The sequence below is a fragment of the Lissotriton helveticus genome, chromosome 3_2 (assembly GCF_964261635.1).
Source record: "Lissotriton helveticus chromosome 3_2, aLisHel1.1, whole genome shotgun sequence".
NCBI lineage: Eukaryota > Metazoa > Chordata > Amphibia > Caudata > Salamandridae > Lissotriton > Lissotriton helveticus.
This window is the reverse complement of record NC_136062.1, coordinates 231,182,867-231,205,645: the sequence shown is the minus strand read 5'-3', so window position 1 is coordinate 231,205,645 and position 22,779 is coordinate 231,182,867. Positions and strand designations below refer to the sequence as shown.

At 45.6% G+C, this 22,779-nt stretch overlaps 1 protein-coding gene across 1 annotated transcript in view; it reads right to left on the bottom strand.

Moving 5' to 3' along the window:
- Positions 1-22,779, bottom strand: part of CSPG4 (chondroitin sulfate proteoglycan 4) — a 275,264-nt gene that overhangs the window by 135,940 nt on the left and 116,545 nt on the right. The window contains exons 2-3 of the mRNA XM_078684541.1: positions 7,516-7,679; positions 1,299-4,892 (exon numbers count right to left, since the gene is read on the bottom strand). Coding sequence (XP_078540667.1) covers positions 1,299-4,892; positions 7,516-7,679 — 3,758 coding nt within the window. The remainder of the gene's footprint in view (positions 1-1,298; positions 4,893-7,515; positions 7,680-22,779) is intronic.

Genomic DNA, 22,779 nt, shown 5'->3' with positions numbered 1-22,779 from the left:
AGCTAAGATGCATCTAATAAATACTAAGACGGATTGAGTGATTGCGGTACGATTGGAATAAATTATAAGCAGTTGTTTATGTGGAGATCCTGAAAATCTGGCATGGACTAGCTCTACGCTGGACACCACTGGTGAAGATGTTCAGAAAGACAGTGGGCCAGATGTAGGAGCCCTAATACCTGTCGGAAACTGAAGATTTCGGCCGTTTCCGACCGGTATTAGGGTTTTCAGATGTAGGGGGCTGAAAATTACAGAATCGGTATATTTACTGATTCGGTAAAATTACCGAATCGGTAAATCACCGAATCAGTAAATATACTGATTCTGTAATTCCAGATGTAGGTGGCACAGTTTACAGTGCCACAGGCCCTTAAGAGTCGGTGTTTTACCACCCAATCCTATTGTGTGGTAAAATACCGAATTCAGGTGTGCATGCACATCTGTGCATGCACACCTGTGCAATGTGACACACAGACATGCCCTTAGGGCATGTATGTGTGCCACATGTCACACATACCAGTACTTGGGGTGCTAGAGGGTGTCAAAGTGACACCCTCTGCACCCTTGCAGGATTCGGTATTAACCGATTCGGTAAATACCAAATCGGTATTGCCCATTGATTCCTATGGGCTTCAAGGCCCATAGGAATCAATGGGCAATACCGATTCGGTATTTACCGAATCCGTAAATACCGAATGTTACAGATTCGGTAAATCAAAATAAAAATGTACCTACATCTCCCTCCTTCTAATTTACCGATTCATAAATACCGAATCGGTAAAATTCGGTATTTATGAGTCGATAAATTAGAGTTACCTACATCTAGCCCAGTGTCTGGAGAGCTCGAAAAATTGGAAGGCGGTACCTAGAAGAGTCCAGTGACAATGTTTCTCTTGGAAGAGGTGGGACTTGCAGGAGTGTTTGATGATTATCACTTCTGAGGTAGTAGTAGAAATAAATGGCATTTATGAGGTATTGCAGCACTACGTGAAAAATGAATATTTAGATAAAGGTTGTCTATTGCTTTGTGACTCTCTCAGCACTAAGAGGAGTTTAGTAAACATTGAGAGGTCTATCTAGGTAGCTTGGTGACAATGAAGATGCAGTGTCAGATGGAGAAGCATGTGCTAGATGAGTTTCTTGGACCTATGGAATGAGCGGGAATTGCTGAGTAGGGTGTCTGAAGAATCTTTTTCCACATGCCAACACAGTTTCATGTTCCATACATATCTTAACTGTAACCAAATACAAATTCAACAGATCACCTTTTTACAACACAGAAACAAAATCTCTCTTACCATTAAATACTCCTTTTTGATCTCAGCTGCTTCACCTTGGAACACATATATTTTCTCATTGTGGATGACCTGTGGTGGATTGCCACCTTCCAAAATGACAGTGATCTCCACACTCTCTTCCACCAACACTTGGTTGGCTTCTACAGAGAATTCAAAGAAATCCCTGGCATTAGTGCTGCCATTATGATAGTAGATGATGTCTCCAGACAGGAAGTCCTTCTGAGAAAAAGAAGACACCTGCTGAGCTCCTTTCCGTATTGCACCTTCAGTTGGTGGGTTACTAATTCTAAATGCAATATCATCCTCATTTCTGATGTCCATATTTGTCTCCAGTTTTAAGACAGAGTCATCTAAAACCTTTTCGCCTCCTTGGTGGACCAACAGACCTGTGTTGTTGACAATCTCGATGTAAGGGTCAGAGGCCTGAACCTCCACGAGGGCCGTGACTTGATGCAGGCCATCAGAAACCTGCAGCTGGAACCATCCATGATCAGCACCTGAATGGACAAAGAGGACCTTTTTGTTCCTGAGATCTTCCTGAGTGAAGCGGTACACTTGGTGTGCTGTATCCTCGACAAACACAATGCTGCCAAAGGGCACGCCCCTTCTGACCATAACGAGCTGCGCATCCGTTGACCCTGAATCTTTGTCAATGAAGGCAATGTCGCTGGTAGTGAGGAGGCGCTGCCCACCTCGTACTACATTGAAGACCTTGTTCACTACTTGAAATGGCACATTATCATTTACAGGCTGGACGGAAACTCTGAACACACCTCTCACCTCCTCCACATCTCGGTCGAAATAAAGAGCCTCGGCACTGCCCTCGACCTGTCTGATAGCCACAAAGGGTATATCATCCTCTGTGGTTTCTGAGCCATCGTGATGATATACCACTCTACCCTGGAGAAGGTCGTCATTGGAGAATCCAGTTAGGGCCTCATTGTTTGAAGGTTGTCTGGAGGGTGACCTCCTGAATAGTTGTCCATGCTGAGGACCTTCTATTACCTCATACAGGTAATTCATGCTGATGGAACTCTTGACAAAGAGGTGGTCTGAAGTGATGATGACTTCTCCACCTTCAGGAACAGAAAGAAGAACATTGGTTAGCACAGGTGCATGTGGGTCTGCCCCAATTTTGATTTTGTAGGTGAACACAGGTGATACATGGCTGGTGACATAGATCCTGAACTGGAAATTGTCCTCTGTTTCTTTAGAATTCCTCACGCTTGCTTCGTAGCTCAGTCGATTTCCCAACAGATCTTTTTGGGTGAAACTGAGGCCTTCAGTCAGTCTCTGGCCCTCAAGCATAAGGTTTCCCTTTCTGGGAGTTTGCAGTATTACATATTGGTAGGATGCAGGATCAAGACTTTGCCCTTCCAACAAAGCCTGCATTTCACGAGCAGTGATATTCAGTTGGCGACTTCTTTTCAGTTCTAATGGAGCCAAGTTTAGCATTCTTATCAGAGACTTTTTCACTTTAATAAAGAAGAAATTAGTGCCCAGGATTTTCTTGCCAACTTGAACTTCAAATTCTAGCCTCTCAGTGATGTCTTTTTGACGATGCTCTTCATCGGTGCTGAAGTACTTAATTTGCTCATTGTCTATGTCTTGCTGCTGGAAGGTGTCTACTGACTTCCACTCACCTGTATTTACTTTCTTACGTACCTCCCCATACTTTAGAGGTTCAGTGATCCGATAGACAATATCCACCTTCTGCTTCACTGCATTGGTCTCTACTGAAAGATTGGTGGTAGTAATTGCAGTTATATCACCTTGCGAAATTATTAGTCCTGTGTTGTTGCCAACAAATATTTCAGGCTCTTTGGCAATAATATGTAAAGTCGATGTTGGCCCTCGTGTAATCCCATCACTTGCTTGAAGGTTGAGCTCTTGAGCTAGTTCCCCATTGTGGACAAAGGCCACGTTTCCTGCCTCTAACTCATTACAAGAAAATTCTTCCATGGCCTGTCCTGGTTGATAGGCATTTTCCACATAGCCCCCTTCCATACTTTTGCCACTGGCTATTAAAATCCTCAAGCTGTCACAAGGTGTGTCACCATCAACAACATTGATAATGTCTGAGTTTAGCACTTTGCGTGTGTGTTCTAGTACCATGAGGATGTCTCCATGTGGAAAAACCAACTGTGGAGGGTCATTGATGGGTGTGATTGATATGGGAAACAAATAGGCTTGACCTTTGCGCAAACACTCAGGAATCATCACCTTCGTGTTGATGGTTACCTCAAATGCCACTTGATCCATAGGACCCTCTGAGCCATCATGGACGTACTTCACTTTGTGTTTCATTAAGTCCAGGAGTGTGAACTTCTTTCTTGTGCTAGCACCTGGAATGTCTAGTTCGAGAGTGCCATAGCTAGCATCATGAGTGACACTGAAGAGGACCTGAGAAGGTCTGATACCAATCGCAGTGAGGTCTATGGATGGATGTGTATGCCATGATTCTAGAATTGAGGTGCCTCCTTCCCGTACTACCAATGGGCTTATTTTAAGCAGTTTTGTGAAGTTTCGGAAAATGATGGGTAGGCCAGTCTCCAGGTGGCATGGTTCTGTTATAGGTAGTTGGAGACCTTGCCACATCAATGGGGTGAAAGTAGGTGCCACAGTTGTTGGTGCATCGTAATAATCATACTCATCTTCATAGTCTTCATTTTCGCAACCGGTCACAATATCCTTTGTGACAAGGGCATCCTGAAGGCTTTTCTTCTCCAAGTTAATCCTCAGTTCTTCTATGCAGCCAACAAAGGATTTGTAGCTTCTGTCATCTCTCAAATTGTAACCTGCCTGGCTTTCCCTTAACATGTCCAAAGTTTCTTCATCAAACCCTCCCAGCAAGAGATTGTCCTTCGGACGCAGGAAGGTAGGCATGCCACTTTTAGATGTTCTGGTCTCAAAGTTATCCACACTGATTTCAAATGTGTCGGCATCAATGTAGATTCTGATATCGTGTGGCTCGTCATCGTTGACATAAATATTATTTTGTAGCTTGACCGCACCTTTCCTGCTATTCACAGTACCACGCAAATAACCGTTGATAATTTCTAGGTACAGAAAGTCATGCTGAGTTCCTGACTGGAAGATCAGTGGAGCCTGCTCCATGGTTGACGTCATCTGAAACTCAATTAGCACACTCTCTCTTGCGTTCCAGCTAGGGAATGCAATGAAGGAACGTGGCCCTGAGAAGCTAAAAGGGTCATCCCGGCCTGCTGAAAACTCAAGGCTGCAACCATCTTTGACCTCTTGCACTGTTCTTGAGCCACTACTAGATGTCAGCAAAGACAGGAGGTCCATATTGTTAAATATGGTGCTGTGGAGGCACCCTCTGAATGGCATAGTTGCTCCAATAAGGTAGGGAATATCCAAGTCCCCTGAGCCACCAACGTAGAGTCCATGTTGAATGGCGAGCTCCTGCCAAGGCCCTGGGATCTCCGCAGTGGTGTTAAAGAGACTATCGGTGAGCAGGGTCATCTTTCCATTGCTGACTTTGAGCTCCAAATCGTGTGCCACCAGGTCGTCAAGTTTCAGTCCTTCTGGAGAGTGTACTTGCACCTCACCTGATCCGAAATCCAGTCTGACCTACATGGAAGAGAGCAGAGTGCACAATTAGAAGGCATCCATCCCTTGAACAAGGCTCGCTTACAGTGGAATGGAACAGAATATAAGAGATAAGTAACCCAGTCCCCCTTTGTTTTCCACTGCAAAGTAGAAGGGATTCTTAGTTCTTTCCTTCAGTATCTCCCTTTAGGCAAAAGTTGAGGGAATATTGATGAGATGCTAGATTGCAACACTTCATCTCTTTTTTACAATATTTCAGGAACTTTCAACTTTTCACAAAATATCCCAGGACTGGAGTTCAAATAGTAAACAAGCACACTGGACTTTTGCATTTTCCCCATAGTTGCTAGTTCTGGAATAAAAACAATAAATGACCTGTTCCAGCTGCCTATGAACCTGCAGGTCAGCAGCCTTTTCACCTCGCTGTGCAGCCTGCTTTTACTATCAATGTGTTCAGTCCAATGTGTTCTCAATGACCCTAATGCATAAGGCACGTGCCCTGTTTCTCATGACCCTAACAACGGGAACCACATTCTGGTCGACATGGTATGGTTATTGTTCTTCTGCACTATAATACTCCCACCGCCATTGTGTTTTTCTGATGCTCTAATATTGCACCCTTCCTGCCCTAGTGTGGAAAGTGTATTACTTAGAGGTCTGTAAAGGGAAGGACCATTGTGTCTGGATGCAGAGTGTCCAGGTAAGGATACCTGTGTGTCAGATTATGTCCTACATAAATATTGTCTGACAAGTGTTGTGTCTTAAATATTGTCTACAAAACTCTCATCACAGTGGGTGTAGATCTTCTATAATTAATTCCACTGGAGCACTAGTTGTGTAAACTATAATTAGGATATGAAGATATTAATGTCACATGATATGCTGACAATGACGTAGTACCATACCGCAATGGAGCCAGCCTCTCTCATTCTGTGGTGGACACATCACTCTTATTAACTGGGACAGGCAGGGTAGAGAAACCACGCAGGAGACGAGAAACAGAAGCAACTAGGGCAGGTAAATGGTTATGAGCAGAGAGACAAAGGCATGGCAAGAGACAGGGGGTGGCTTGGTCAGTAAGATTGGGGGGGGGTGAGATACAGATTTCCTGACCATCACGCTGGCACATGCACAGTATATGACGAGCAGGGCGCATGAGAGGGGCTTAAAGGGCAGTGGAAAGGGAGAGGAATGCAGATTTGTGAAGGTACGAAGGGAGAGAAAGTTCATTATTTTGTGAAATGACCAAACAATTTTTAAGTGTTTCCAAACAAAGAGAGTGTGAGTGCATTTTTGTCTGTGTGTAAACATTCCTGGTGAAATCTGACAGACACTTCACCATACCTGACTGAAATCCAGGGATGTAGTTTAAGGGGGGGGAGTGTTTGGGGTACAGCTGCTTTCAGTAGGGTATGGTGAGGTGTCTGTCGGATTTCATCAGGAATGTATAAATATATACAGACAAAAAACGCAAACACACTATCTCCCTCTGTTTTGAAAGTCTTAAAAAATGTTGTTTCTTTTAGAAAATATTGGTGGGTTTTTACCTTAGTATCCCTACCAATCCACCTTTTCTCTTCCTTTCCACTGCCCCTTTCGCCCCCCAAATGCACCCTGCTTGTCCTATACAGTATTTTAACATTACATGACAGTGTAACTGTTGGAAAATCTGAATCTCACCCCCGCCAATCCTAATGACCAAGCTGCGCCCCTGTTAAATCACCTGTACCCAGCCGCGGCGCATGCAGGTAAGAGTGGTGGGGCAGGGTGAGGGGAATTTTGACAGATGGCCACGAGGGAAAATTAAATGAACACTGCTGCGGGTACCCAACTAATTACCACAAAATGCATTAGGGGGTTAAACACCCCAAACACAAGAGATGCCCATGATGAAAGCGAAGAGGTTGGACAGGGCGAGCAGAGAACCGGATGAGCAAGAGAGATGCAGCTGGAAAATATATAAGAGGGAGCGAAACTGAAAAGTAGTGAGAGAGTAAACAGAGAGGCAAAAAAGGGAAGAAAAGGGCAGAAAGGAGCATGGCATGGATTGCGTTGGGAAGATATGAGAGATGGGATTAGAAATAAGGGGGAAGGCAGTGGAGATAGATGAGAAGATAGAGAGAAGTTAAAATAGAAAAGTCGAAAGAGAAAGCAGTGATTAGCAAGGCAAAGACGGCAGAGCAATAAATGAGACAGAGTATGGAAAAGGTCAAGAGAGACAGTGAAAGGCGCAGTGCAGGCAGACAGAAGAGTAATGACTGAGAAATAGAAAGATGGAAGAGAGAAAGTGAGAGTGAGAGATTTAATTTAACATCAGCAGCAGTAGATGGAATTGACCAGGGCCACATTTAGATCATTAGAAGCTTTAAGCACTCAAAATATTCTAATGCCCCCATATATAGCTATTCAAAAATATAAACAATAATAACCAGTAAAATAAGATTTTATTTGTCGAAATGAAACAAAACTTACAGTAAGATGGAAAATAATGATTATTTTGGTATACTTCTACTTATTTATGTTTGAAAAGTGTTTTCCTACTTTTTCTAATTGAAACCTTTGCAATTTTGTACCTTTCCCTTGATGCCCTAAGCACGTGCTTTTTTGCTTAATGGTTAATCCAGGCCTGGAATTGGCTCCTCACCTGGACAGCGCCGTCTCGTAATTCGACCAGGAGGTAGTCTGAGTCACCGGCGGCCAGGAAGAGGACTCCCTCTGGCCTCCCGGTGAGGAACTGCAGGTGGAGGGTGACTTCATCATAGACCTCCTCCAAAGGGACCTCCAGGTAACTGTTTCCGAAAAAAGAAGCTGCAAACGAAAAAGAAAGGGAGCAGTTAATTTCTATGTTCATCATCCTCCATATGTATCATATAAACATGGTATAGACATGGAACCTGACATGAACAGAGGCTTATCTGGCCCATTGGGTGTTTTTGTTATGCAGTCTACTCCCAAAACCCAGTCCCCGCATGGTCCCTACTACTTCTGCTGTTGTGGGTTTATGGTGGGGTCAATGAGAGCAAACACAGCTTGTAATTCTGTATTGACCTACTTGCATTAATTACTACCTGCTAGTTTCATCGGGTTGCATGATTCACTTTAGTATGAAACTTTAGTATGCTGTCTTAAATGTGATTCTTTTTCTGGCTCCAGTCCATACCTTGGTACGGCTGAACTTCGAGCCAACAACTATCCCATTAACTCAGGGCCTGATTATGACTTTGGCAGTCCTTCAGCGGGCCGCCACACCATTGTGCCATGGGTTTACCGCCAAAGCCATACTCTCACTGTCCGTCTGGATATGATTGTAATCCTTGCTGGGAGGGTAGTGCTGTGGCCATGTCATGGTAGTGCCCATGGGTGATGCTCAGACCGGTACCGCATTGATACCGCTGCAGCGCGGTCCTGCATTTTGCGGCATGCACCATGTGGTGCATGCTGCACCATACAGGAACTGGGTTGCAAATCTACAGGGGATCACAACATGTACCCCCCTGCATGCATCCCCAGGCCCAGAGGCACAAAGGGCCCCTCTTAAGGTCCCCTTTGTTGTTTCTCTACTAGCCTTTCCATGGCACCCTTACTGCCATTGGAAGGCTGGCAGTCAGGCAACTCGTAATATGCTCGGCGGGTGCCACAGCCTGCATATTGCTGCCTCAAATCACACTGCCTCCGCCTCATGGGATCGTTGAAACCCAGCGGTGCTGGCGGTCTCGTGGCAGCCTGAATGCCGCAGTCAAAATAATGCCGGCGGTCCAGCAGTGCAGCGTAGGTAGGGCCGTAATCACAGGTTCGGTAGTCCTATTGACCGCCGAACTCGAAATCAGGCTCTAAGTAGACTCACACCAGTTTTCAAAAGAGAGGGTACCCCACTTTCACCAGGGAACAGGGTAAAAAGACAGCAAGTCAGAGGGAAATCCCTGGAGTGCGTTAATTAACTTCACATACCAATATAGATACACTTATACATTTAATGGCATTGTGGATCGCTTACGAATTGCTGAAATGTCATATGTATGTTTTTGCATTGTCCTGAAATCTTAACTGCTGTATAGTCTGATTTGGTATGAGAGATATTGGTTTCAAGTATATTTTTTACTATTCAAAGAAAAATTCTTTGAAATTTTAATTGTCTTGTATTTTAAGTTGTTCAGATGTATGGTTTTTATTAAAAAAAAGATTGTAAACGACTTTATTTCTCCGTGGAAATTATTATGTATTCCCTATAGCAAAGTAAACTATAGGTTTCTGCCATTTAAATGTATAAGTGTATCTATATTGGTATGTGAAGTTAATTAACGCACTCCAGGGATTTCCCTCTGACTTGCTGACTCACACCAGTGACACTGTTTTAACCCTTTCGGTGCTCAGTGGAGCTGTGCTCATGACGAGTTGAGCTCGTCATAACCGCCGCGGAAAGCCCACGCTGGGATAATTCCCCTTCTGTGCGGTGCGTTCCATTGAGTGGGCGGAGTCGTGACGTGCTCAGCTGGTCATGAACACAGCTCCGATGTGCAGCGTGATGAGCTGAGCTCATCACGAGCACCGCAGCACCGCGCAAGGCCCCCCACCCCCACACTTTGGGGGGAAATAGCCAGCGGGGAAGGGGTTAAACACTCAGAATGAGTGAATGTAGTTGTTATTGCATTTACCCTTTCCTTACAGACCAGCAAAATATATGCATCTCCTGGTTCTTCATCAGCAGGCTCTTGCGCCCACAGCCTTTTAACTCCTTCCATGCTCATGACGGAGCCGCTCCGTCATGAGCCTCGGTTGAGCTGTGCTCATGACGGAGCGGTCCCGTCATGGCCCGCTCGGCGCGCCTGCACGGCGTGAATTCCGCGCCTGCGCTGGACATTCCATTGAGCGGGCGGGGCCATGACAGAACCGCTCCGTCATGACCGACTAGATGGCGCCAGCCCCCTGAACAAGCACACAGAGGCTGCACGGCGTGGACCCCCTGATTAAGTCAGAGCAACTGAATCAGAAAGCACAGGCGAGAACCACCGCCGACACGTCCACATTAAACGCTGGACCTTACACACGCCCGACACAAACCTTCAATCCCTTCAAAAACGACAAGTGGCTGCAATAGCAGGAACTTTTTCCAATCTAGAAGAAATCGAGCACCTGTGAGGCACGTGGTCCTGATGAGATTTCCCCACAGTCAGGGGTTATCGAAACGCGTAGACCCCCTCTATTCAGCATTAGGAATGTTTTGTTGAATATGAATCATTCAAAAATTATTCATTCGTTTTTTCCAATGCTATGTGTTTATGTTAAAAACTAAATTGTAAATAATTTGTATATTTACTGATGTCAAGAGTGTATATTATTAATGTGCTGCATTGTATGAATGGTTGAATGAAAGTTTTTTTGTATGAGAGAAATTGTCCTTGCATGTCAAATTTGGAGTGTAATAAGTGTTGTTCGTCAATATACAGGAAGTATTTCTCATTTGTATGGCTTTGATTTACAATTAATTAAAATTATTGGATTTATTCCGGATAAATAAGTTTCCAGAGAGTTACTGTTTCATTCAGTAGGTCGAGTGATCATCAGTGATCCAAGTTTAAGCAGTTTGGCAATAGTGGTGCTCGTTTTGGTTTTTGGTGATTAATTTTGAGGCTTGTCCTTATTGCCGGTGAGCCCAGACCCAGTTTTGGTTACCGTCATGAGCACAGCGCAACCGCGGCTCGTGACGGAGCGGCTCCATCACGAGCATGCGAGCGCCGCTCGCCCCCTCTCTCCCCTAGCGCTGCAGCGGAATTGCCGCCGCAGCGAAGGAGTTAATCGTGACCATAGAACAAACTGTCGACAGGTGGAGCATTGGGAAAGAGCGGCTGGGGCATCCTTACCTGCCACACCATTGTTTATCCTAAAATAGCTTGTATTGTGTAATAAATCTTATCAATCTACTGACACATGTGTCCGATGACTCCGATCCCCAAGTGCATCATGAATTTAATGTATTGCTCCACACCTCATTGCTCATGGCATGTTTGTGATAGCTGGTAAAACAGTTCGACAGGTTAGTGCATCAGCTGTGGAGGCCCGTAAACTTCGAGCCACAGGTTCGAATCCACCTAATCGACTTGTCCAGGGCTTTAAGTGGGCCGGGTCTCACCGGGTCTGAGCACCGGCAGTTTTTTTAAGGGGGCCTCGAAACGGGTCTCTATTGGGCTCTGTTTTGCACCCTGGCACAGGCCGTCTGTTTTTTTCCAGACTACAGTGACAGCAGGCACATCGATGTACACTGCTCACACTGCTCACTTCTCACTAGTGGACAATTTACGGCATGACGTCATGCCAGGAGAGCGTTCAGGGGAAGAGAAATCCTTTAAAGAGAGTCATTTTTTTTTCTCTTTGGATTTCCCTTCTCTTTTGAAACTCAGGAGCAGCAACAATGTTGTGCTGTCACCAGGGCTTTAATTCGAAGCTTTTTCAATATTATATACAAGCCATAGTTGCTCCTTATTTATCTTATTCAACTATCAAACATTGACAAAGCCAATAGTCCTGACTTGTAGGTATGATGTTACTTGTTGAATGATAAAACTGGATGCAATGACAGAAACAGCAAAATACAAGACGGGCGGCACACTATGCTAAGCTGAGATTTTTATTTTACGTGTTTTAAGCCACGCCCTTAATTACATTGGTCACGCCCCTTCGAGAGACCCCCCAGTTTTTCCATCCCACTTAAAGCCCTGGACTTGTCATCCTTGTTTGCTGGTCTGAGATCATTTATTTGGGCAGTGTGACCAGGGTCGGACAGAACATAAACCCAGGCACCCAGCCTCTCTGTCCTGCAGCAAAGGTGGATACAGTCCTGTGTGTCTGCGTTACACACACCTAGTGCTCCCACTAACTAGCGTTTGAAATAGCCAATGCAATCACGAACCGAAGCATCCCTGGATGGATCCCCTTTCACCCACTAATCTGTGTGCTCCTCCACTAAACACCGCTTTCACCAACTAAAGCGCCCGCTAACCTAAGAGATAGCTCTGCTGTTTAAGATCCCAGACCTTCACATCTGTGCAACATTTAGGACGTTTTGCTTCTACGTCATTCTATTTCAGTCTGAATTCAGAGCCTGTGCTGTCTGGGTCACCTGTGAGAGGCTTTGTGAAGAGAGCAGGTTAGGACAAGAATGGCGGGAGGTGGGCACCCTTTTACTCAGCTTCACGAGGGTTTGTTACAAACAATTGGTAATATGTGTCTTGTAAAATGACCGTGCCCGTCGCTGAGAATATTCCATAGGCTTCTGCCTTGCCCCTCTCCTTGCAGTGTTCAGAAGCCCCTATGACTCAGTGCTTCCGAGGCGCGCGCCAGTGATTATAGGTTGCCTCTGACCAGTGGCGCTGTGTATTTTCATTGCATCCCCGAGTTATTTCTCACTCTGCGTGGAGGAACAGCATCGGAACATTCTGCGGAGGGAGCCTGGCTTCTGGGTGAAGACAGGAAGCGGAGTCCAGGCCAGGGACCTCTAGGAGAGGGGGTCTTGGTGGAAAAACTGCAGAAGGCTTGTGAGGAACGGTACACTCTCTCAATGGAACAATTCAGAAACGAGCAGCCAGTCTGGGGACCGTGACGTGCTAGTGCCTCCCTGCCAATATCTCGCTCCCTCACTCTCTCTGGAACAAGCGCGAGCTTCCGAGGCCAGCTGATGTACTCACTGCAAGAATTCACTTGTATATTTTTAGCATTTATGCAGAACTTTTCTGGGTTTCAGCTCAAGTGCTGGCAGACGTGCATACCTATGTAACACAGACGCACAGGAGGAGGGGTGGGTAGAGATTAATTTGCCGAATCTGGAACCAGCTTTCACACCTGACCCAACAGTGTTATCTTGCGCTCATTTCTTTAATTTCCTGTGCCTCCGTTCCGTCACCCCCAAAATATTTCTTCTGTACATGTAGGCTTAGGTATTTATCTATTCAAAGCCCAGCTATGGGCAACAAAGAACTGCACATTGAGGAATCAGGGTACAGGAGGGCATGAATGGAGAAATCTCGGGGCATATTTACTAAAAAGTCACGCAGCGCAGCCAGTCCCCTTGCTGCGTTGTGCGACAGGGAAAGGTCAGGAATGCGCTGTATTTAAAGGAGAATGATACACTCCTATCTTTGTCCCTGCACTGCTGGTGTTTTGGCTGTCTAGTGTCAACGCAGGCACCCATGCGCCTGGCGCAAGGGTGCCTGCTTTGCAGACAGGGTTGTTTTTGCAGGAAGAGGTACCTTCCTGCACAAAAACTATTCCGGGAGGCAAATTCCTTTTTTTCTATGAAGTAGTAACTAGGAGAAATATTTTGGCACATTCCCAGGTTTACAACTTCTTGAAAATCTGGGGATGCATCAAATACCATGGGAGTTGCGAGGAAACACCCACAGCAATGCCCATGGAACGCCTACCCGGCGCAGAGTAGCACAACGCAGTGATTTATGCTGCGTTGCGCTATTCCAGATTTATGCAGCCACTCAGAGCCACACAAGTGGCTTTGCCACTGCACTCTACGCCAATGCACTCTACTTGTACCATTCCACTCTACACTAGTGCACTTTAAGCCAATCCACTCGAGGCCACTCTAATCTACTCTACACTCTATGCCACTCTACTTTATGCTACTGTACCCTACCCTGCACCACTCCACTCTACCCTGAAACAATCTACTCTATGCCACTGCACTCAGCGCCACTCCACTTGCCCTATGGCACTCTACTATCCATCAATCAATCAATCAATCAATCAAGCAATCAGGGATTGGTAAAGGGTAACTACTCACCCATGAGGGTCTCAAGGCGTTGCGGGGAATGTCGGCGGCTCCGTTGAGTGCTTCCGAAGAGACAGGTCTTGAGGTCCTTCCTACACTCACTCTACACCAATGCACTCTACAGCATTTTACTCAAAACCAAAGCACTCTACACCACTGCACTCTATGCCAATCTACTCTGCACCACTGCACTCTTCGCAAATATCTGTACTCTACAACACTTTAAACTGCTGCACTATACACCACTTCACTCACACCATTCTACTCTACGTCACTGCACTGTATATCACTCTATTCTACTCTGCATCACTCTACGTCAATGCACTCTACGCCACCCTACTGCACACCACTACACTCTACGACAGTTTACTTTGAAAAACTCCACTCTCTGCCACTGAACTCTATGTTGCTCCAATCTACGGCACAGCACTTTACTCTGCACTACTCTACTATACACCACTCTATGCCAATGCACTCTATGCCACTACAGATGACGCCACTACACTCTCCTCTGCACCACTGCACTCTACACTGCTCTGTTCTGCAACACTGCACTCTCTGCCACTGAACTTTATGCTACTCTTCTCTGCCCCGCTGCACTCTACTTGGCACCACTCTACTGTACGCCACTCTAATCTACATCACTCTACTCTATACCACTGCAGTCTACGCCAATCCACTCTAAACCAGACTAACCTGCTCTGCACCACTGTACTTGATGACACTGCATTCTACTCTGAAACAATCTACTTTACTTCACTACTCTCTAGGCCACTCTATGCCATTCCACCCTACACCACTCCACTCTCCACCACTGCAATCTACCCTGCGCCACTCCACGATATTCTCTGATCTATAATTCTGCGCCCTGTGCCACTCCCTCTACACCACAGCACTCAACGAGAATGCACTCTACACCACTGTACTCAAAACCAATACACTGTACGCCTCGGCGCCAATCTACTCTTCACCACTGGACTGTACGCCACCATAGTCTACGCTGCAACATTCTAGTATATGTCAATGTACTCTAACCCACTCTACTATGCCACTCTACTCTATACCACTGCACTATTTGCCACTGAACTCTACACCACTCCAGTCTAAGCCAAAGTGCTCTACTCTGCACCACTCTACTCTGCTCTACTCTACTCTGCAACACTACACTCTAAGCCACTGCACAATAAAGCACTGCACTTTACACTAATACACTCTATGCCACTACTGCATGTCACTGCACTCTACCCTACACCACTCCACTCTATGCCATTCACTATACTCTAAAACAATCTACTCTACACCACGGCACTCTACACCACTCTACTCCACTCAGTGCCACTCCACACTATGCCACTCTCCTGCACTTTGCAACACTCTACTCTACGTCACTGCACCCTACCCCATTACTCTCTTCCACTACACTCTACCCTGAACAACTCCACTCCACCTTGCACCACTTCACTCAATGCCACTTACCTCAACTTTGAAACTATCTACTTTATGCCACTGGGCTCTACGCCACTCTACTCTTAACCAATGCACTGTATGCCAATCCACTCTACGTCAACTACTTTGCACTCTACGCGCCTATACTGTACTCTGCAACATTGTACATCACTGCATGCTATGCCACTTTACACCATTGCGTTCTTAGTCAACGCACTCTACACCACACTATTCTACTCAGCACCATTCTATTCTGCACCCCTCTACTCTGTGCCACTGCACTCTATGGGCCTGCTCTTTACCGCACTGCACTCTACAACACTCTACAAGACTGCACTCTTCGCCACTGAACTCAACGCCACTCTACTCTCCACCTCTGCACGCTACACCACTCTACACCATTGCACTCTACATCACTGCGCTCTACACCGCTATTCCACTCTGCACCACTGTTCTTTGATACACTCTACTCTGTGCCACTCTACTCTGTGCCTCTGCACTCTATGACACTGAACTATACCTCCTATTGACGGCTCGCCCTTCTCTCCAACATCTGCACATCTCCAACCCAACATATCTTTTAAACCTTTTCTAGATCCAGGGGCCTTTTCCTCGGACTTGGGGCCTTATTTAGATCTTGGCTGAGGGGATAAGCCCGTCACAAACTTGACAGAGATCTTATCTTCCCTTTTACAATCCCATTATATCCTATGAAGATCGTAATAGGGCGTCGGGATATCCGTCACGTTTGTGACAGAGTATTCCATCTGCGGAGATCTAAATAAGGTCCTTAGTTTCTTCTAAGAAGTCACTGACTACTGCAATCCATATCTTCCCTTCAAAATGCGCTTTTAATGTAGTTGTATATATTGTTTGGGTTAAAGCATTATACAGGTCAAATAAATGCATAGAAATTAGTAAGAAGCGGGTTAATCACAAAAATTATGTGCTATATAACTCCTCCCTCATGCAGAGACATTGACGGAGCTTTAAAGATCACCAGCAATAGACAGTCTGCACATATTACCACATAGAGTAAGACTGCAGAACCAAGATTGTTGCTGCCCTCACTTGCACTCAACGGCTCATGCCGAATTGACCAAGATTCCACTCCGAGAGGGAGTTTCGCCGGGATACAGGGCCACACTGCAGCCCTCGTACTTTTGCCAGACTATGCGAAGACACACATTGTTCCTCTAGAAATTCTTGACTCAATATCAAGGGCATACTTTAGCCCATTGATACTGAAAAGCTTCCTTACCGCATAGCTTTCCTACAAAGTGATATTATCGAAACCTGTTACAGAGGTTCTTCTCATTTTTCGTTTTTTTCAAATGGGGACCTCTAACTGAACACATTAGATGGTTTCCTGACTTTTCGCAGAAATCTTTCAGCCCATACATCTTGAGTGGTTTTCATAAAATCGGAGCATTGTTATTTTAGATGAAGCCTTGAGGAAGTTACAGAAAGTAACGAAACATGTGTCAGCTGCCATCACCTGCCACCACCAAGGAGGCTCCAAGAACAGGACCTCTACATGCCAACTGTACCTCTGTTGTTCATAATAACCATGAGGACTGTGCTTGCTTAAACTACACTACTGTCCAAGATATGATCTCTTATTTCTAGCGAAACACAGTGTATTTGGTCACTTAATATTAAAACATATCTTTGTTGGATTTATGCTTCAAGACTAGTGTTTCCTGTGAAAAGTCACATTAAGTATTGGATCTATCTTTTACGCTTACTGCCACACAAAATAGACAGTTAAACTTTGAGAGTGCCGAGGTACAATCTTTTCTGTTTATAATTACTCTCAACAATGCTCTCCCAAGTCACCCTGGGGTCATGTTAGATCCTACACTGTTGCCCTTCGCTCCAGCGGAAATCAGGCAAGACAGGGCTACCAATGAAGGTTTTATTTGAATCTAAGTATTCACCACTAAACATCCCAAGTACCTAAGGACTGATCCAAGGTTCCAGCTCATACAGACCTCTACATCCTTTATGAAACATCGATGACCTAAAGGGTAACGGACTACATTCTGCTCGGCAACCCATCAGGACCTAATCTGCTACATACTTTTCTTGATTTCTTTTGTCTACCCTCATTTGTCTATTTTGTGTTAAAGATCCTCCACTCACTGATTGTGGCAAAATAAAATTCATAAATGGGGAGAGGAGTTAGCCTAACGGCTAAGGCGCTCGACCTCGGACCTGGGGATCTGGGTTCGAGTCTCGGTAACGACGCCAAAACCTCCTGTGATTCTGGGCAAATCACTTAGGGCCAGATGTAGGTAGAATAGATTTACCGATTCTTAATTACCGAAAATTACTGAATTTTACCGATTCGGTAATTAAGAATCGGTAAATCTGAGGGGTGGATATGTAGGTATTAAAGATGTGCTGGAATACCGATTCGGTATATTGACACCCTCTGGCCCCCCCAAAACAGGCTCGGGTGCCATGTGGCAGGCATACATGCCCTAAGGGCAGGTCTGCCTGTCACATGGCATAGGTGTGCATGCACACATGTGCATGCACACCGGAATCGGTATTTTACCATCAAATTGGATTTGATGGTAAAATACCGATTCGGTAAGGCCTCTGGGACTCAGAAGAGTCCCACCTACATCTGGGTGCCTCAGATTCGGTATATTTACCGAATTTTTATTTTACCGAATCGGTAAAATTACCGATTCGGTAATTTTACCGAATCGGTAAAAAAATGCCCCCTACATACCTGTCACCCATTTACCGACCGGTAACGGCCAAAATCGGCCGTTACCGGTCGGTAAATGGCCTGAAACGGCCCTTAATCTCCCCGTGCCTAAAAATGAAAGCGTGTGTCCTCATGTAAAATGTAACTTGTGCTATGTAAAGCACTCTGATACCTGATTCGGTTTGGGTCTAGTTCGCGCTATATAAAACTCTACAAAAAAAATAAAAAAATAAATAAGTTAAACCTGGTTTCTTAAGTACCCATCGTGATGGTAAATTATGTTCTGTTATTAATGTCCTCAAAAAGTTTGTCGCCATAATGTACACGGTTCTCTGTGTACAAGGGACAAAAGTATCACAGCTTCCTTGAACCTGTAGGAATCACATTTTTATGTCACAGAATCCATTAGGAAAGAGAGTCAACAACAGTGATCTGTTTGCAGTGGTTTAGAAAGATACATTCTGTGTGACTATAAATTGACCAATAATATTGCTGATTAATTATCAGGACACATGTAGGACCGACGAAAAGCCCACACGTATAGCCAGTTACTGACCACTCGTGAACATGCAGCAAGTGTCATGCCAGCCTTGGAGATAGATACACTAGGGAATAAGTATTGATAAAGTGCTGTCTCCCATCAGGTGCTTCTGGAACACAGGAGCAGAGCTCTGCTTCAAGAATAAAAGCATCACGGAATAGTTGGAACACATTTGCGCTTTGCGTTTGATGTCCTGACCAGTGAAGAGCCTAAAGGCCAATGTAAAGTTAAATTAGCTTCTGGCTGCAACCAACAGTCAGTGTACACAAGAAAGCAGCAAACGCGAAACCATGTAAACCTATGTCAAATGTCCTAATGATACAGATCAGATGACTGCTACATTTTGAAACAAGTATGGGCAAAAGCAGTTCGCGTTGTGTACTCTTAATTTGAAAACTAGAATATCAATGGCACAGACTATCGAGGACAATATATCAAAATTGAAATTTTGACAGGTAAGTAAGTAAACATTTTCTAATCCTAACTCTAGATATATTTTTTCAAAGTATGTAGATGTGGAGTTAGGAATAGTAAATGTATACTTCTGTATATGCGCTTACTTTTTAATATTTTGTCCATTGATTTTCTGTCCGCGATATTCTTATACCACAATTGTCTGGGCCTTGATATTTAGAAATACAACCTAATATGTCTTGGTTTAATGTTCTAATGTACGCAGGCAGCATTAGCACACTAGATCAAGAAACATGGAAGGGAACAGCAGAGAGAGAGGTCTATTGTTGTAAAGTAATCCCTCATGCAGTTCAATGCAAGCACTTGAGTGGAGGCAGAGGAATAGATCCGAGCAGCAGGAAGCTTTTAGGTGAAAGATGACTGCTTAACTGGCCTCAGCCAAGATGTGATTGGCAAAATCCCTAAGTCAATGGTCGGAAGAGGCCGGTCAAAGAAAGTTGATGTACCAATGGCTATCTAAACTCGCTCAATAAAAACGTTTATGACACCCCACTTTCAAATGTCACCAGCTGCCACTGGTATATTGTTAGCAGTAAGCCTGTGCTGTCAAACTCAGACATAAAAATTGCAATTTGTTGCCCCTCAAATCCAGGTTAACAGGAAATAGAGTGAGTAGCCATGATTTAATCCGGTACTTTTAATAGTCGTGACAGTATTTTTTTAGTTGTCATATACCAATCACAGGGGAATGTGATTTTAACTGTGTATGTATTCATGTAGCTTATATTTGTATGGAGTAGGAAAGTGGAGTTCTGTTGCTGTAACCCCCCACTTTTTGCCAGACTACTGATGCACTTTCCCTTGATGTGCCCTGGGTCCCAGTGCCTGTGTTCTTTCCCCAAAACTAACCCAATTGGCATATCTGGGAACAGGTCAGCCCCTGGTAAATGGTACCACAGGTACTCAGGGCACTGTGACCAGGGAAGACCTCTAAGGGCTGCAGCACTTACTGTGCCACCCTTAGAGTCCCATAACCTTTACACACACACACTGTCTTTTCAGGCTTCGTGTTTTGGTGCAGAACAAAGTGAAGAGTCTACAAACCACTGCCCTGGCATAGATCAGTCACCCCTCTAGCTGGGTGCACTATACCAGTGTTGAGGGTACAGGTGCATAAGCCCTGTACCCCCTACAGTGTCTAAGTCCATTCTTAGACATTGAATGTGCAGTGCTGCGAATCCATCCTAATATAATAAAGAGAGAACCCAAACCTTTGAGGCGGGTAAGCTCAGGAACCACAGCGCCAATCACAACACCCAATACAGCATTGGAAAGGACAGTTTCAGTAGATGGACATAGGCTATGCAGAAGCCCACCATATACATTAGAAGGGTGAAAGAAGGTTAGGGGCAAAGTAGTCCCGTAGTGGGCGTGGGCGCGGCATTCTTCAAAACCAAGCTGGGTGCGTCCGTCAAAAGCAAGCGTTCACAGTACTGCCTTGTGGGCGTGGCCGTCGTTGTGGGCGTGTGCAACAGTACTGCCTTGTGGGCCTGGCCGTCATTGTGGGCGTGTGCTTTGTAGCACACAAACACGCTCCGGGTCAGCCTAGCAGCGGGAAAACAGGAAAACTAACAATTAAACAGACTGCTGTTTCACACACACAAAACCAAGCGTTCACAGTACTGCCTTGTGGGCGTCGCCGTCGGTGTGGGCGTGTGCTTTATGCCACATAAACACGCTTGCGGCTCCATATTGCTCCGGGGCTCAGGCGGGTGCTGAACGAGTCAGCGTCGCAGCGGGAAAACAGGAAAACGAAAAATTAAACAGACTGCTGTTTCACACACACAAAACCAAGCGTTCACAGTACTGCCTAGTGGGCGTGGCCGTCGTTGTGGGCGTGTGCTTTGTGCCACACAAACACGCTCGCGACTCCATATTGCTCCGGGGCTCAGGCGGGTGCTGAAGCGAGTCAGCGTAGCAGCGGGAAAACAGGAAAACTAAAAATGAAACAGACTGCTGTTTCACACACGCACAGATTCGCATGCATGTGCACAGATTCGTGTGTGTGTGCTTTGTGCCAGACAAACACGCTCGCGACTCCATATTGCTCCGGGGCTGGATTCGCGTAGCAGTGGGAAAACAGGAAAACAAAAAATTTCACAGACTGCTGTTTAAAAACCAATGTATTCTCCGTCCAGACTCACATGAAACAAAACATGTGGTATACCGGGAAATTTTGAAATAAATTTGCTTTGCCTATTAGGACCATTGCAGACATTCTACTTCATCCCCAGACAACGTCGGGACGGGCTGCTAGTAAGAGTATATGGTGCTGGGAGTTTGTCATTACGAACTCCACAGCACCATAATTGCTACACTGAAAACTGAGAAGTATGGTATGAAACTTCTCAGCACATTAAACCCACACTGATGCCAGCATGGGATTTAAAGAAAAATGCACACAGAGGGCATCGTAGAGATGCCCCCTGAAAACTAACCCACCACTAGTGTCCAGGCTGAGTGGCTGCTTTCAACTGCCACCACCAGACATGTTTCTGGACCCCTGGGCAGAGAGCCTGCTGCTCTCTGGAGCCTGGTACAATGCACATCCTGGGTCGAGGTGCTAAGCTTCTTCCCCCAGGATGGGCAGGGTTCTCGAAGGGGAAGCTTCAAAGGCTGCCGCCTTTGTGAGCTTCCCCAGGGACTCAGCTAACCAGGGACAGGCTCATGTCCCCTCCCACTGGAGGGTAGCATAATAGGGGGATGTACCCAAATCAGGGAAGGGACCCATGGGTCCCTACCGTTTAACTACCTGTAACGCCCCTATATCTAGTATTAAGGGGCACCCCTGAACCTTGCTTCCTCAGACAAGAACCTGCAACAAGAAAAGAAGAAGGACCGAACAGCCATGCCGAAGCTAACAAGAGAAAGACGCCCACAGACCTGGCCCCAGCCCTACCGGCCTGTCTCCCCCTCGAGCCAGCTCCTTGTTGGAAATGGCTTTTTTTGCAGGGTTGTCCCCAAACTTTTTGCTTCTTCCTCCTATTTTGTCCTGACCTGTTTGTGTTGGTTTTAGGACTCTGGGCACTTTACAACTGCTAATCAGTGCTAAAGTGCATTTGCTCTCTGTGTAAATTGTGTTATGGATTGGTGTTTCCATAATTTGGTATTTGATTTACTTGTTAGTCCCTAGTAAAGTGCACTGAGTATGCCAGGGCCTGTAAAACAAATGCTACTAGTGGGCCTGCAGCTCTGATTGTGCCACCCACATGAGTAGCCCTAAAAAGGTAAACTCAGACCAGCCATGTCGTCTTGGCCAGTGCACACACTTGCCAGTCCCTAAACCATCCCTTGTCTACATGTTAGTCACCCCTAAGGTAGGCCCAAGGTACCCCTGTGGGCTGGGTGCAGTGTATGTGAAAGGTAGAACATGCTCTGGTGTGTGTGACATGTTCTGATAGTGAATTACAGCCTATTTAGTTTTTCACTATTGCAAGGCTACCTGTTCCCCATGGAACAGAATGGGAAGTTTGTTTATAACATCTTATAAACATAGCTGGCCCTGGGAACTAGGTAGGAAAATAAAATTTAGTATGCCTGAACTCAGAATCGAAACATGCATCTTTTAGTGAAGGAGATTTTTACATTCTGTGTTTGAAAATATCACTTTTAGAAAGTAGGTATTTTCTTGCTCAGTCATCCCGTGGGCCTCTGCTGTAGTGTGGATTGCCTGTCTGGGTTTTGGATGACAGAAGGCTGGGAGCAGGATTGGCTCCAGATAGTCTAGGTCGGTCAGGAAAGGGCTGAATAAACCTGGGCTGTGATGGGGGAATGGGGAGGAGATTACCTTGCGCCTCAAAGGGCCTGGTCTGCCTCTGACAATGCCGTCTCCACCTCCTGACAGGAAATCACACCAGAGAAGGCAGAACTGGTTCTGGCCGGCACAGACACTCTCTGCCTAAGAGATCAAAGTATTTTAGATTCTAAATATTGGGGCCCAGACCCCTGAACT